Genomic DNA, 13,757 nt, shown 5'->3' on the forward strand with positions numbered 1-13,757 from the left:
CACTGGCACACTTTATAGTTTGAAAATCATGTTTTCCAAATGCCTTTTTGTTTTAAACACACTTGTGAACAGTAACACGCTAAACCATGCTCTGATGCTAGCTGTAACAGAACCGACCAATTATATGAAATTAAGTAAGAAAATCATCTGCTAGAGCAGACGATTTAACAAACTTAAGCCCGTATAATCCGGTAGTCCGTGAAATCACGAAGGATTTCAAACCAACTTCCATTCCAACCAAGATCGTAATAAGTTTAGCGGTCACCATCACATATTACATAAAAGTTCGCAATCTCAGATACATCAGAGTTTCAACATAGTTATTACAAAACAAGTTCGAATAAAAGTAGCGGAAGCCATTTGTTCAAACCACACACACACTCACGCGGAGTTCAAATATAGTGCCAGCGAATGATCATCTCCAACAAAAGCATCAGACGAGACGTAAGGAATGACCATGCCCATGGTCCTAAGCATCACCCATAGCAGGATAAAGGCAGTTGATACAGTAGCCGTAATACATCTGCCCATCTGCAACAAGTGGGAATAAAACCCTGAGTACGAGAAGGTACTCAGCTAGACTTACCCGACATAACCGAAAATAAATGACACCAAGGATTATGAAGGGCTTTATAGTAGGGTAGCTGACTCATTTTCAAAAGAAGCATTTTTAGCATTTCAAGAACCTTTCTAAAAGCATTATTGTCAAGTTAATTATTATTAACCTGTCGACTAGATTTGCACCTATACTAGAGCAAACACATGATTAAGCAGATAATGATAACCCATGATCATTAAACAACTTCCATACTATCATATTCATTATAACTGTCCAAGTGTTCCATAAACATTTACTACGATGAAGTCACTCAAGTCAAGTGCTCACTATCTAGGAGCGATGGCGATTCGAATCGATTCCTAACCAGCTGGTGATTTATTCCTTACACAAACCTCACTCACCCGCTAAAGTGAGATATTGATCACCGAGTCAACTATCCAGAAATCTCGTGTTTGTCAGGAACCACATGTACCCGAGGGCCAACCGACTGCACTTTGGTCTTATCATCTCACCCCCGTGTCCTACCACACCTGCTCTGGTACAGTGCGCTGCGGGCAATCTACTCGGCCCGAATAATCTCTCAGCTTCGCGGTCGGAAGGTACTTTATCCGGCCAGCTAAATGTAAGGCATGCGTTCAACATGACTCGAGGCCCAACAACGGTCGGTCCTTAATCGACACAGACGGAAACACTATAGCTCAAAACTCTGCAAGTCTCCGTCCGGTCTCAACTTCATTTAACACTTAGTTATACCATAACTTCATAGTCATCCAAGCAGATTCAGGTAACCACCTATAGCTCACAGGTGACAGGAAATCACCCGACTTCTATCGGTCTAAGCCAGCTAAGCATTGACTCGACTGCGGATACCAGGGTAACAAGGATATAGTATAACAAAGGTAAACAAGGTATAATGCAGCAACGGTTGCAAACAACTCCTGAACGTAATGCATCAATTAAAGTAAAGCATTGAATTAATAATTGCAAACCAGGAGAAAATGCTCCGGGGCTTGCCTCTCTCGAAGAAGCTCGGACGGTGATCGGGGCACTCCAGAAGTTCCTCAACGTCCTCCTCGTCGGCTTCTGGCACTTCCTATGGCTGCACCTCGAACTGCTCCTCGGGCTCCTCGGGTATGACGACTGGGTTCTCGGTTTGTGATCCTGTATGATGCAATGTGCGTAAGTGCTTATGCAATCGGTGCATCGGATGAGATGAATACAATGGATATGTTTGAATGCAAGGTAGTCAACATCATCCAAGAAAATATACTACAAGCACATGTCATCTACTGCATTCTCTTCTACTACTAATATGTTAAGTCAACATATCTTATTAAATGCTTCAAAGATACACCAAAGCTTTACTAATTTCTTAGTCACACATAAAGCAACACTTAATTAAACCCTAATTAATAATAGGTTTGAATAGCAACCTCTATTTTTCTTGCTTAGAAAAATCTTAGAAAATTACTACAGCAAAGTACTACCCTAAGTAGTCTACTATCAGCTTTTCATGGTATTTGAATGAGTGGATTAGCCTACACAAAAATCATAAGCTATGGCATGATTATGAACATAAAAATACTTTGAACTGTGAAAAGTGTCAAACAATAGAGTTAGTATTTTTCCTAATTTCTTCATAGCATACAATGACTGTACAAAAATTATCACATGCATGTTTTATACAAAGTTTGCTCTCTAGTTAAAATAACAAAAATCAACCATTAAAGGTACTTGAACTACACCTCAAAAATTTCCCACAGCACATGCATGAAACATATTTTTCCTAGGAAGTACATTACATAAGAAGATTAACAAACTTAGAAATCACATTTTTCTGAAGCCTATAGATTTTTCTACATATTTTTCAAGTTATCAGCAATATACATGATTAAATAAAATTCTACAGCAAAGTATCGCAAAAATGACATGCAATAATTTTCCTAAGTAGATCTGATGATAAGGAACCTAGACAAATTTATTTCAATAGATTTGGAGCAACTTTGAGTATCCAAATATTTTTCAAACCATTTCTATTTTCAAATAATAAAGAAATTGAAAACAATTCATCCTACTGCTACTGGGCTAGCCCGCTGGAATTAGCTGGCCCATGGCCACTTTTGGCCTGCGCGGCCCGAGCGGAGGGGAAAGGGGAGACGGCCCGGCAGGGCGTCGGCCCATGGCCTTTCGGCCTGGCTCGGCCGAGGCGGATGCCACACCGGCGCTGCGACGTCGCGGCGGCGCGGCTCGGCCACGAGGCCGACGGCCATTTCTGGCCGAGACAGGGCGAGCTAGCGAGAGCACGCGATGCACGAGAAGGTGGCGAAGGCAGGAGGGTAGCTAGGCGGGGTGGAGAAGAGCAGGAAGGTGCCTTCCATGGCGGCCGAGCACGGCGGCGCCATGGCCGATGGTGGCGGGGCTCGAGGCGGCGCTACCTAGGCTCAGTAGGCGGCACAAGCGCGAGCACGACTTGACGGAGAGCGAGGCGGAGCTACGGGCGCACAAACGCTGGCCAAGGTGGAGGAGCCACGGCGGATTTTGCCGGCGGGTGCGGTGGCGTGGCGAGGGGAAGAGTGAGGGCGCGCGGTGCTTGCGGAGAGGAGAGGCAGTGCGGGAGTGAGCAAGCGAGCGCACCGGCTCCAGCAGAAGTAGGCGGGCGTGTGGGCGTGGGCGCAGGCTGGCGGCGACACGCGGCGGCGTCGACGGCGCATGGCCGCCACGCTGCGGGCAAGCTCTGCCGCGGTTGGGCGCGGCACGACACGTCAGCGGGTAGGCGAGCGCGAAGGCAGGCTAGGCGCAGCGCTGGGCTGGGCTGGGCTAAGGTGAGGCGCGCGGCGTGGCGGGAGGCTGGCTGGGCCAGCTTCGGCCGTGGGCCGGAAACGAGGCGGCGGCCCGCGACTGAGAAAAGCCCTTTTTCATTTATATTTTCAAGGAATTTTTAAATGCCAGCTTTCAAATATTATTTTGAGCAAGAAAATGACATCTTTTGAAAATGTACCAAAAATGAAAGTTGATTAGAATTTAATTCTCCACAACTTTGCTTTTATGACCAAAGCCAAATTCTTTCTATATTTTGAATTGTAAAATCAAAGTCCATGTTTAACTCAAAATCCTAATTTTTGGGAAATTACTTTGGAAGCAAAATTTTGAATTAATTTGAATACAAACCTTGCTCCAAAAATTAAACTAAACATTTCTAGATGATTTACCATGATAGCCAAACAAGTTCTACTAACCTAGCAAGCAAAATCAGGGCAAAACAATTCTAACAAAGGTATGTAACATTCAGGTTTCACAACATGTTTCAATTGTTTCAAAGCAGTGTTTCAATTGTTATTTACATGATTTGGCATGTGTGATTTGAATGCTTGATGATGCATGATATGCATGATTTGTAGTGCCTAAATGCAGGCATAACACCGGGGTGTTACATCCTCGTTGTGGTGATTCACTCACTTGGAGGTTCATGCGCTAATTGGCTTCACACGCCAAACCCTCAATTGGGTGCCGCACAACCAACATAAGATAAGGATCACACAAGCCACGAGCAATCCACTAGAGTACCTTTTGGCTCTCCGTCGGGAAAAGGTCAAGAACCCCTCACAGTCACCACGATCGGAGCCAGAGACAATCACCATCCTCCGCTCAACGATCCTCGCTGCTCCAAGCCGTCTAGGTGGCGGCAACCACCAAGAGTAACAAGCGAAACCCGCAGCGAAACATGAATAACAAGTGCCTTTAGATGCAAACACTCAAGTAATACACTTGGATTCTCTCCCAATCTCATAAAGATGATGAATCAATGATGGAGATGAGTGGGCGGGCTTTGGCTAAGCTCACAAGGTTGCTATGTCAATGCAAATGGCCAAGAGAGTGAGCTTGAGCCGGCCATGGGGCTTAAATAGAAGCCCCCCCACGAAATAGAGTCATTGTACCCATTCACTGGGTATAGCGTGGGGTGACCGGACGCTAGCCCTCAGCGTCTGGCCACGTGATACACGTCACGTGTCCCTAGCTTCAAATACTATTCATTAGATTTCAACGGTCAAGAGATGACCGGACGCGTCAGTTAGAAAGTGATCGGACGCTGGACCTCAGCGTCCGGTCGTTTCCAGTAAGGTTCCAAACATGAATTTTTACGTCCGGACGCGTTCGGTCATGCCCGATCGGACTCACCCAACGTCCGATCATTCAACGTCTCCTCTATGCGCCTCACGTCAGCGTACGTCAGCATTGACCGGGCGCACCCTGCCAGCGTCCGGTCGTAGAGCGACCCAGCGTCCGATCGTTTGATCGACGCCAGTGTCTTCGCTGATACATCTGATCGGACATGCCGATCCAACCGTGGCCAGCGTCCGGTCACTCCTAGTGACCTCCGTCTTATCTGTCTAGGGCGCCGGTGACTCCGCCGGTGGAGTTTCTTACCCTTGCTCCTAAACTTCACCACCCTTAATCAAATGTGCCAACCACTAAGTGTATCACCTTGTGCACATGTGTTAGCATATTTTCACAAACATTTTCAAGGGTGTTAGCACTCCACTAGATCCTAAATGCATATGCAATGAGTTAGAGCATCTAGTGGCACTTTGATAACCGCATTCCAATACGAGTTTCACCCCTCTTAATAGTACAGCTATCAATCCTAAATGTGATCACACTCTCTAAGTGTCTTGATCACCAAAACAAAATAGCTCCTATAGTTTATACCTTTGCCTCGAGCTTTTTGTTTTTCTCTTTCTTCTTTCCAAGTCCAAGCACTTGATCATCATCATCATGCTATGATCTTCATTTGCTTCATCACTTAGAGTGTGCTACCTATCTCATGATCACCTGATAAACTAGGTTAGCACTTAGGGTTTCATCAATTCACCAAAACCAAACTAGAGCTTTCACCACCTCGCATCGAACATGAGCCAGGGGAGAAAATGCAGATGAGCCTCAGCGACCTTCGCCCAATCCGCATTGAGACGGACAGGGTCATCTCAACCTTTTAGTTCAACACAGCCTCTAGCCGAGCCCATAGAATCCCCATTGAGGAGGAATCTGTTGGAAGGCGAGTCAAGGAGCAACAGAACGCCACCCGAGGGCTTTGTCGACCCTGTCGCAAAGCAATGGATTCGGATTTCGTCTGAACATCCCCATTAGCGAGCTCATAAAGCGCGTCACTCAAGCCGTCGAGGCAGGTGACGTCGCCTTAACCCCTCTGGTTATGGAAATCGCGGACGGGGCGACAGTCACAAAATAGGTCGGCCCTTAACCGAATCCCCACCACGCGTGGGGGCTCGGGGAAGGCCGCGCCAGCGATAAGACCAGCAATAATAATAATTAACTTGTTAGGAGTAGCAGGAGTAATAATAAACAGTAGTGCATGCGATTTAATTTGTATGGACAATAACAAAGCAAAACACAAAGGACGGCGACATATATGGATGTGGAAGATGGAGAAGAAGCGGCAGCTAGCCTAGCTCCGATCCATCTTATTCGTTCGTTGGACTGGACTGGACAACCCATGATGATCGACCTGGAACTGGAACTGAACTTAAAGTGAAAGGAGGAGGAAATCAATCAACGGCCGGTTGCTGCACTGCATCCAAGTATTCAGTAGTCTGCGGTGGGCAGCTGCTCGTGATGCGGGCGCTGTCCGATGAAGATGATGTCGTAGACAAGCGCCGCGATGGCCGCGCCCACGAATGGGCCGAGCCAGTACACCCAGTGGTTCTCCCAGACGCCGCTGACGACGGCCGGGCCGAAGGACACGGCCGGGTTCATGGAGGCGCCGTCGAAGGCGCCCCCCGCCAGGATGTTGGCGCCCACGATGAAGCCGATGGCGATGGGCGCGATGACGCCGAGGTCGCCCTTCTTGGGGTCCACCGCCGTCGCGTACACCGTGTACACCAGCCCGAAGGTCATCACGATCTCGAACACCACGGCGTTCCAGGCGCCCACGCCCGCCGACAGCGAGAAGGCGCCCACGGCCGCGCCGCCCGTTGCGATCTTGAGGAGGAGGCAGGCCACGACGGAGCCCAGGAGCTGGGCCACCCAGTACACCACGGCCTTGAGGAGGCTGATGTTGCCGCCCACGAAGGCGCCGAAGGTCACGGCCGGGTTCACGTGCCCTCCGGAGATGTTGGCACCCACGGACACGGCCACGAACAGGGCCAGGGCGTGAGCCAGAGACGCGGCGATCAGGCCGGAAGGAGTCGTGGCGCCGCCGTCCGTGAGCTTACCTGATTGATTGTTGCATTGGTTAATTATTATTAGTTACTCACTCAGTCATCATTACCATTAGTTAGTTAATTAATAAAATAAATCACCAGCAACAGCAAGTAACACTCACTGAAGGCCATCCCGGATCCTGAGCCGGCGAAGACGAAGATGAGCATGGAGATGAACTCGGCGACGGCGGCCTTGGCGGTGTCGGGGTGGGACAGCTCGCCCGGAGCGCCCACGGCGATCCTGCTCACCGGCATTCTCTCTGTCTTGTTGTCTTCAACTTTGGATCGAGGAGAGGAGAGGAGAGGAGAGGAGCCTAGCTGGCTGGCTGGCTGCTTGATGACGGAGCCTCCGGATCCGGTCAGGTCAGGCTGCTGCTGCTATATATAGGCCAGGAACCGGCCGGCTGGGATTGGAGGCTGGCCGGGGAATGCCATGGAAGCTGCTGGAGAGAGCCGGATAATTTGCCCATGCATGACGACACGACCGCTTCCATAAAAACAAAGGCAGCCACAAAAAAAAAAGGTCCAAAAGGCCGGCAGCCTGTATCTGGATCGGGGTCGAGAATGTATGGACTCCACTCCACTGTATTTGGTTGCTTCTTTTTCCAAACAAACACTTCCTATGTCTCTAAATAATCCTATTCCGAAAAGTCAATCAATAACATTTATATCTCTGAATAAATTTACTATAAAACTTAAGATTGTTTGAGTCATCAAAATACAAGATGTGTATTTATTTTAAAACGAAGAGAGTACACCCATGTCTGGTTCCCGCCGCTGCATGCCACACCACCGGTAGCTTTTGGCATAGAAAATGAGATAGGATGTGGTGACGAGGCCGCGGCATGCCGCAAGTTCAAGCTGTGTCCATACGTTGTGGCGGCACTAACCTATTGTTGCTGTCTAGAGAGACGGAGAGGATGACAGCTTTGTGCTTGTGTGGCATGGCATGGCATATATTTTAGTAGGCCCTACACCACCAATAGCACTGGGACTACCGAGGTACAGAACAAACATATGGGGGGCGGGCCTCCCGGCCAATGCAGATGAGCCACGTGGAGGAACAATTGGTTGGGGAGCTCCTAGCGGCTGGTGGGGGCGCCGACCACGGACGTGGATTAGTCTGTCTTTCTCCTCCTTCCACCTCACCACCGGCTGCAAGGGTCGTCGTCTTGCATTCGGGCCTGGAGCTATCGTCTCGTCTCTCCGAGCTTTCGTTAAAAATTCGCATTCGCCATTGTTAGTTTTGTTGAGGCATCCAGGCTTTTAACTTGAGTTAACTCAAGCGAGAGAACACTTCCTCTTGGGAGTTTGGTTGCTCACAAGTCTCAAACAAGGACTGTTAGACGCGCTGCATGTTCGCTCGTCAGACACACTTACAACCATGCAATCACAAGATCATAGCGTCTGTAAATAAAAGGCCACCCTTCTTTAGATCATTGATTGAATCAACTCAGCCCGGTTCCCTCGTCCAGAATATATAGGACGCAGCTCAACAGAGTCAACCAAGCAGACTTGCATCAACGTGCAAATGCTCCCCCTCTATAAACAAACCAGCGGGCAGATGCCTCGGCTACACCCCTTCAACCACCCATGCAACTTCTTCACTTCACAATCAGAGGTTAGCTAGGACTGCTTTACTTGCTACTCCTAACCTAACCTTTCCCTTAATACACGCAGAACAGATCCTTCCCAAATTGATACAACTTAACGGCCTGCTACAAACAGATAGGAAATGGCGCCGTACATATAATAATTCAGCATTCAGATCAAAAACCAAAAGGAGCACCTCTCCTGAGAAAATGTCAGAGTGACAAACCCAGCCCCTCATATACCTCCCCAACAACGATGGTACTGCCTGTGTCGGTACAAGTACATCAACCATCAAAAACTTTCAATAAAAAAATGCAACATAGACATATCAACTTACACACAGGACAATATATCACCAGGAAAGGGCGCTCTCTCCATACACGAATATCTCATTTTCTAAATCCCTCACCCATTGGCATACTCTATTGCACATCTTGATTGCTTGAGTCTGCAAACAAGTATAATCCAAGTTAGATGATTATCCCAATACAATCATGATAACTGCATTAACCCATTCGCCCTTAGCCCTACACAAAGATGACAGCAGCTGTCTTGTGCTATGATCCAATAAATAAATAAATAAAAAGCACCCTCAGCATCAACAACTGAATGTACATGCACTGACCTTATCAGCCAGTGGATTAAAAGCTGCATATAGTTCAAAATCCTGGGTTATCCAGCAAAATAGAACTGCAAGAAAACGGAAAAGGTAAATGAACAATTTGTCACATTAAGTACCCAGATGATTATGAAACTCAATAGAGCAAGCGAATTTGACATCATCTTGACAGGGAATGTACTGCACAGGATGCTTCATAATAAATTATTTCTCTGCTGCGTCATATTACCAAGCATTTGATATCTAAACAGGTACAGATGAACAGGAGGAACCATGCGATTCTAGTGGGCCATTCTTTACCATTATCTGAGATAACTAGCTCCAGCACACAAATGAACAGCACCCTGAAAACTGGAATGTATTTGCAAACTTCTGCAACTAGTCAACTACCCCATACATCAGTCCCCACCCCCGTTCTCCTCCCTCTATATGCAGACACTGACACTGATAGATGCACCCAGTACTCTTGTGACATCACATAGCCACATGTGTACTGTGCAGTTCAATCAGTTTTCTCCAGTCAAGTCACTACGATAGTATGGAGTATTGCCATAGTTTACCTGGCCTTGATGAGTATATACCAGAATCTCGGTGGTTTTGAAAGAGCAGCTAATGGAATGTGCATGCTTTCTAGAATAACTGAGCATCCAAATTTACTAAAAATGAATCACAATTTTCTGTAGTACACAAGTATTTTGTTGCTAGTGCGGGTGTTACAATCGACTTACCATAATCCTCATCTCTTCGGAATTGAGTTTTGTGTGGACCAGTTGCTTTATCATGCATGGATACATACAATTTTTGGTAAGCTTTGTACAATCTGCACATATGAGGTTGTCATACAAAGAAGAATCACTATTATAGAAGTGAATGTGTAGTAGCGTCAATATTCATACCTCTTCTGCTGCTTTTTATTACTTATGGGTGAGGGAAATTCTGATGACACAAACTGGTCAAGGTAAACGCTTTTATATATAAAATGCCAGAGTCCACCTGGTCCTCCAATTGCCATTTCAGAAGACAAAGATTGTGAACTCATGTCTCGAGAGGACTCTGGAGGGTGTGATGCAGATTGAGAAGACTGGTCGGTTGGGAGATCCTCAACACGCAATACATTCTCATGTAAAGATCTTTGGACTTCAATGAGGACATTTGACTTCAAGAGAACATTTTGAATGTGGGCCCTAGACATTGTTCACAAAAGTATAGGTTATGTCAGTTCAATTTTTGGTGGCACACATTCGGACACCTCGTGAAATCCAAATCATGTAGTCATTTATTGGCTAGCTCACCTGGAATCTTTGAGATCATAAAAGGCATCTGATCGTGTAGTAAGCAAAGTGACATATGTATGTTCCTGTAAAGAAGAGACCCACATTTAAGCTGCAATGCTTTTAGCCTCTATACCAGTTAAGAAAAGAGAGATTGTGCATACGAATGGCTGAGGTCAAATTCCTTGTTACTCCTACATTTTTGTCCAATATCATGTGCACTAAAACAGGGGAAGAAACGTCTCAATCTGCTCTTATCTGTGGTCTACTGCTTGTTCAGATCCTCAACAGATTGATTTAGTTATCTACCTTAGTCCCTGTATTCTTTTATTTTCAAAGTCTCATCTCACTGCCAATACTGCACTCAATTTCTCTCGAACTCCAGTAAAAACACGCACATGTAGAACCAGACCCCACGTGTCATTGGCTAGCTTGTTGTTGGTGGTATAGATGAAGAGTCCCCCTAAAGTGGAGGTATTGATGAAAATCCCCTAATCTGTCATCAGTCAGCATTCAGTATTGACAATTCCTAAGCTAGAGTTCAGCAAGAACAATAAAGGTCGTGGTAGCATGGGACTATGAAATGCAAAATATCTCTGCACAAGCTCGAGATGACACCCAAGTAGTCTGAGATTAAAAAAAACCCCACAGTTGTCCGCATTTTATTAATGAAAAACATAAACCTCTAGGTGGTGTTTGGATGGAGATTGGGATAGGGATGGGGATAGGGATATCCCACCCTCCAAAGGGTAATATTGTATCCTAGCCATCCATTCTTTACGCCTCATTTAATCCTAGCCGTTCATCCATTTCCGTTTCCCTATCCCACTCCCTATATCCCTGTATCCAAATGCTATCCTAATGTACCTATTCTTGTTAGCAATGTATCTCTTGCTGATAAGAATGGTAAATGAATACAGTTATTCACATGTATAAATTTCACTCACGTCAAAAAAATGAACATAAGCATGCAAGTAGGCCATAGGATTGTATCTTGGCAAACATATGGGTACAAAAGACTCTGAAGTTCTGCATAAAAAGACAAACTGTAAGAACATTGTTCAAGGTTAATATCCTTCATTTCAGAGTATGTCATGATTACCTAAAAGATTCAGAGGACAGAATGAAATTCGCAAGTAATAAAATATCATCAGGATGCAAAGTTGCCTTTTGTGCTCCAACAAGACTAATAACCTGAAAATAATCGAGAATGATATATAAGAAACATTAAAAAGAACAGAACTAGGGAAACGAAAAAAGGAAACATCCCTAAAGATAGTATGCAGTGGTAGTAAGAGCAGGAGCATAATCCTTATCCATTCACCTTGCACAAGTTATTAATTTGAGTCGAGAGACTAGAGATATCATATACCGTTGTATCTCTACACAAGTAGCAAGCCTTACACAGAAATTCATAGAATTTTAGCATAGATACATCTAAAGGACAAGTCAACATGGATAACTGGAAGAAAATAAGTGCACAGATGTATGCACCTCTAGAAGGTGCGTGTGGAACCTAAAGTGTGTTCACAGATAACTAGAAACACAGATTCACAGTACAAAATAGAAACACACCTATGTATGAATCTGTTGAAGGTGCAAGTGGAACATAAAGTGTGCTGATAAATAACTATTATGGAAACTTGCTTTACACTACATATCAACGACGTGTCCGGATTTGATAAAGAATGAACTTCAACACTTAATTTGTGGTTTTCAAGCCTTATATAATTATTATCATAGTGCAAGCTGTCATCAAGTTGGGCGAACCTTGTGCTCACACATCAATAACGCAAATAGAACCCCTGAATCAGCAACATCCTGCAAAACTGCACTAGCTGCCTGCCTTGTTGATTGAGCAAGAGGAAGGCACGTGTAGGCATGAAGAAAAGTCGCAGGGTTCCTGTACAGTTGTTTCGATGAGACTCCCAGTGAGTGCTAAATGTCCAAACACTTATGTGGCATAAAAATAAAATGAGTCCCAAGCAAAGGAAAAAATTGACTGACCAGCTGAATGCATGTATAAGAGATAGGAAAACAGCATCCGTGCCACCAAGCAATGTTGCCATATCAAATCTGGGATTCTTCTCAAAGCACCTATTGACTGACTTTGTCAAAATAAGCAACAACTGCAAAGTCATGTTTTCAGAGACATATCAGTATAAGGATGGAGAAGGCATATCTGCATACATTTAGCCAGGCTAAAAGTCCATGTAAAGAAATAATAGTATCAAGAGATGAATGCAGCAGCGGAAGCACCTGACCATACATGAGCTCTAGTTGCCCCCTCAATCCTTCATATGACTCTTCCGTGCAGCTTATACAAACTAAATATATTGGCCCCTTCACAAGGAAAACTATCTGAAAGGCAGCGTTAAAGAACTTAGTAGCATGTAGCATTAATTATTCGTCTTGAATGAAGGAATAAAGCATGTCTTACAATCTAAAGTAAGATATAATATGCCACTATGTGACAAGGAAGGCAAGCGGACCTGATGTTTGCCAGCTCTCACAAATTTGATATGGTCACCACTGGAATGAGAGGAAATAAGGTGAGACCAGAGTTAAAGAATGCCAGAAAAGTAAGGCCATTGCTATAACAAACGCAAGGACAAGGCCATATATATACCTGTTCTCAACAAAGGAAATGATTGCTTGCAATGTAGCAGAAAATCCGGCTAGCTTGTGCTCATCACCATACCTGAAAGTTGCAACAGTGTGTTGTCATGGTTACGGTTGGTTGGGGAAATGTGCATAGTAGATGTAGCGTCACTGTATGTAAGGGCTTAGTTCCTGTTCCTCCATACCTGGAATATATTGGCTTGCCAGAATTGCTCAGGATGAAGAAATGCTTTTTCCTCTTCCTCCAGGAAGATGAAGCATCGTCCTGAAACATGAGAGCGGCAGGCTTGGTGACCCACTGCCACTTGGGGCAAAGTCCGAGTGATGGGGGTCGACGAAGGTGTGTAATGTAATGAGCTCACCTCGTGGAGATGCTTCTTGTCGCGCGGCCAATCCTGGGCGGGTTCGGGGTCGGGGTCATCATCGAGGCTGCTTCCGCGCTCGCCAGCGTATCCGCTGCTGCTGGGGCTGGGCTGGGAGACGTCTTCCCCATCCTTGTCATCGTCGTGGAGGCCCTCGGGCGCCTCCTTCCACGCGGAGGTGCTGCTCCCGCCTCTGGACGCGGCGGTGAGGCAGCCCTCGTCGTCGTCGTCGTCGTCGTCGAGGTCGTGGATCTCGGCGGTGTGGAAGTCCGGGGGGAGGTCCCTGGTGCCGCGAAGGGAAAGGGCGGCGAGCCTGGCTGCGGATTCGGCTGGGGGCGACGGGGCATCATCGGTGGGGTTGGGGCTAGGGTTGGGCGGATCCATGGCTGTCCTCCAGGCTTCCCCTCCAACAAATTCCCCTCGTGCCCTTCTCCTCCTCCCCGCGAAAGGGAAGGAAAGGGATCAGAACTTCAGAAGATGTCAGATGGATCCCGCATCCGCCCTTCTTGTTTGACC

General features: G+C 46.2%; 2 protein-coding genes across 3 annotated transcripts; both read right to left on the reverse strand.

Moving 5' to 3' along the window:
* Positions 1 to 5,908: 5,908 nt before the first annotated feature.
* LOC136457204 (probable aquaporin TIP1-2) lies at positions 5,909 to 7,222 on the reverse strand. The gene is made up of 2 exons (XM_066457249.1): positions 6,897 to 7,222; positions 5,909 to 6,786 (listed from the first exon to the last, which is right to left on the reverse strand). The coding sequence occupies exons 1-2, from the start codon at positions 7,027 to 7,029 to the stop codon at positions 6,158 to 6,160; spliced, it is 762 nt and encodes a 253-aa protein (XP_066313346.1). The 5' UTR covers positions 7,030 to 7,222; the 3' UTR covers positions 5,909 to 6,157.
* A 995-nt stretch (positions 7,223 to 8,217) lies between these two features.
* On the reverse strand, positions 8,218 to 13,725 carry LOC136457203 (vacuolar fusion protein MON1 homolog). 2 transcript variants are annotated; one of them, XM_066457248.1, is made up of 15 exons: positions 13,242 to 13,725; positions 13,065 to 13,144; positions 12,887 to 12,958; positions 12,750 to 12,789; positions 12,517 to 12,618; positions 12,265 to 12,386; positions 12,028 to 12,160; positions 11,360 to 11,451; positions 11,205 to 11,286; positions 10,279 to 10,343; positions 9,883 to 10,170; positions 9,715 to 9,806; positions 8,993 to 9,057; positions 8,705 to 8,815; positions 8,218 to 8,632 (listed from the first exon to the last, which is right to left on the reverse strand). In XM_066457248.1, the coding sequence occupies exons 1-14, from the start codon at positions 13,623 to 13,625 to the stop codon at positions 8,720 to 8,722; spliced, it is 1,713 nt and encodes a 570-aa protein (XP_066313345.1). In that variant the 5' UTR covers positions 13,626 to 13,725; the 3' UTR covers positions 8,218 to 8,632; positions 8,705 to 8,719. The 2 variants fall into 2 exon arrangements, with proteins under 2 accessions (XP_066313345.1, XP_066313344.1); XM_066457247.1 differs by having other exon boundaries at positions 8,218 to 8,815.
* Between the last annotated feature and the right edge of the window lie 32 nt (positions 13,726 to 13,757).

Source organism: Miscanthus floridulus, chromosome 6, assembly GCF_019320115.1.
Source record: "Miscanthus floridulus cultivar M001 chromosome 6, ASM1932011v1, whole genome shotgun sequence".
NCBI classification, from domain to species: domain Eukaryota; kingdom Viridiplantae; phylum Streptophyta; class Magnoliopsida; order Poales; family Poaceae; genus Miscanthus; species Miscanthus floridulus.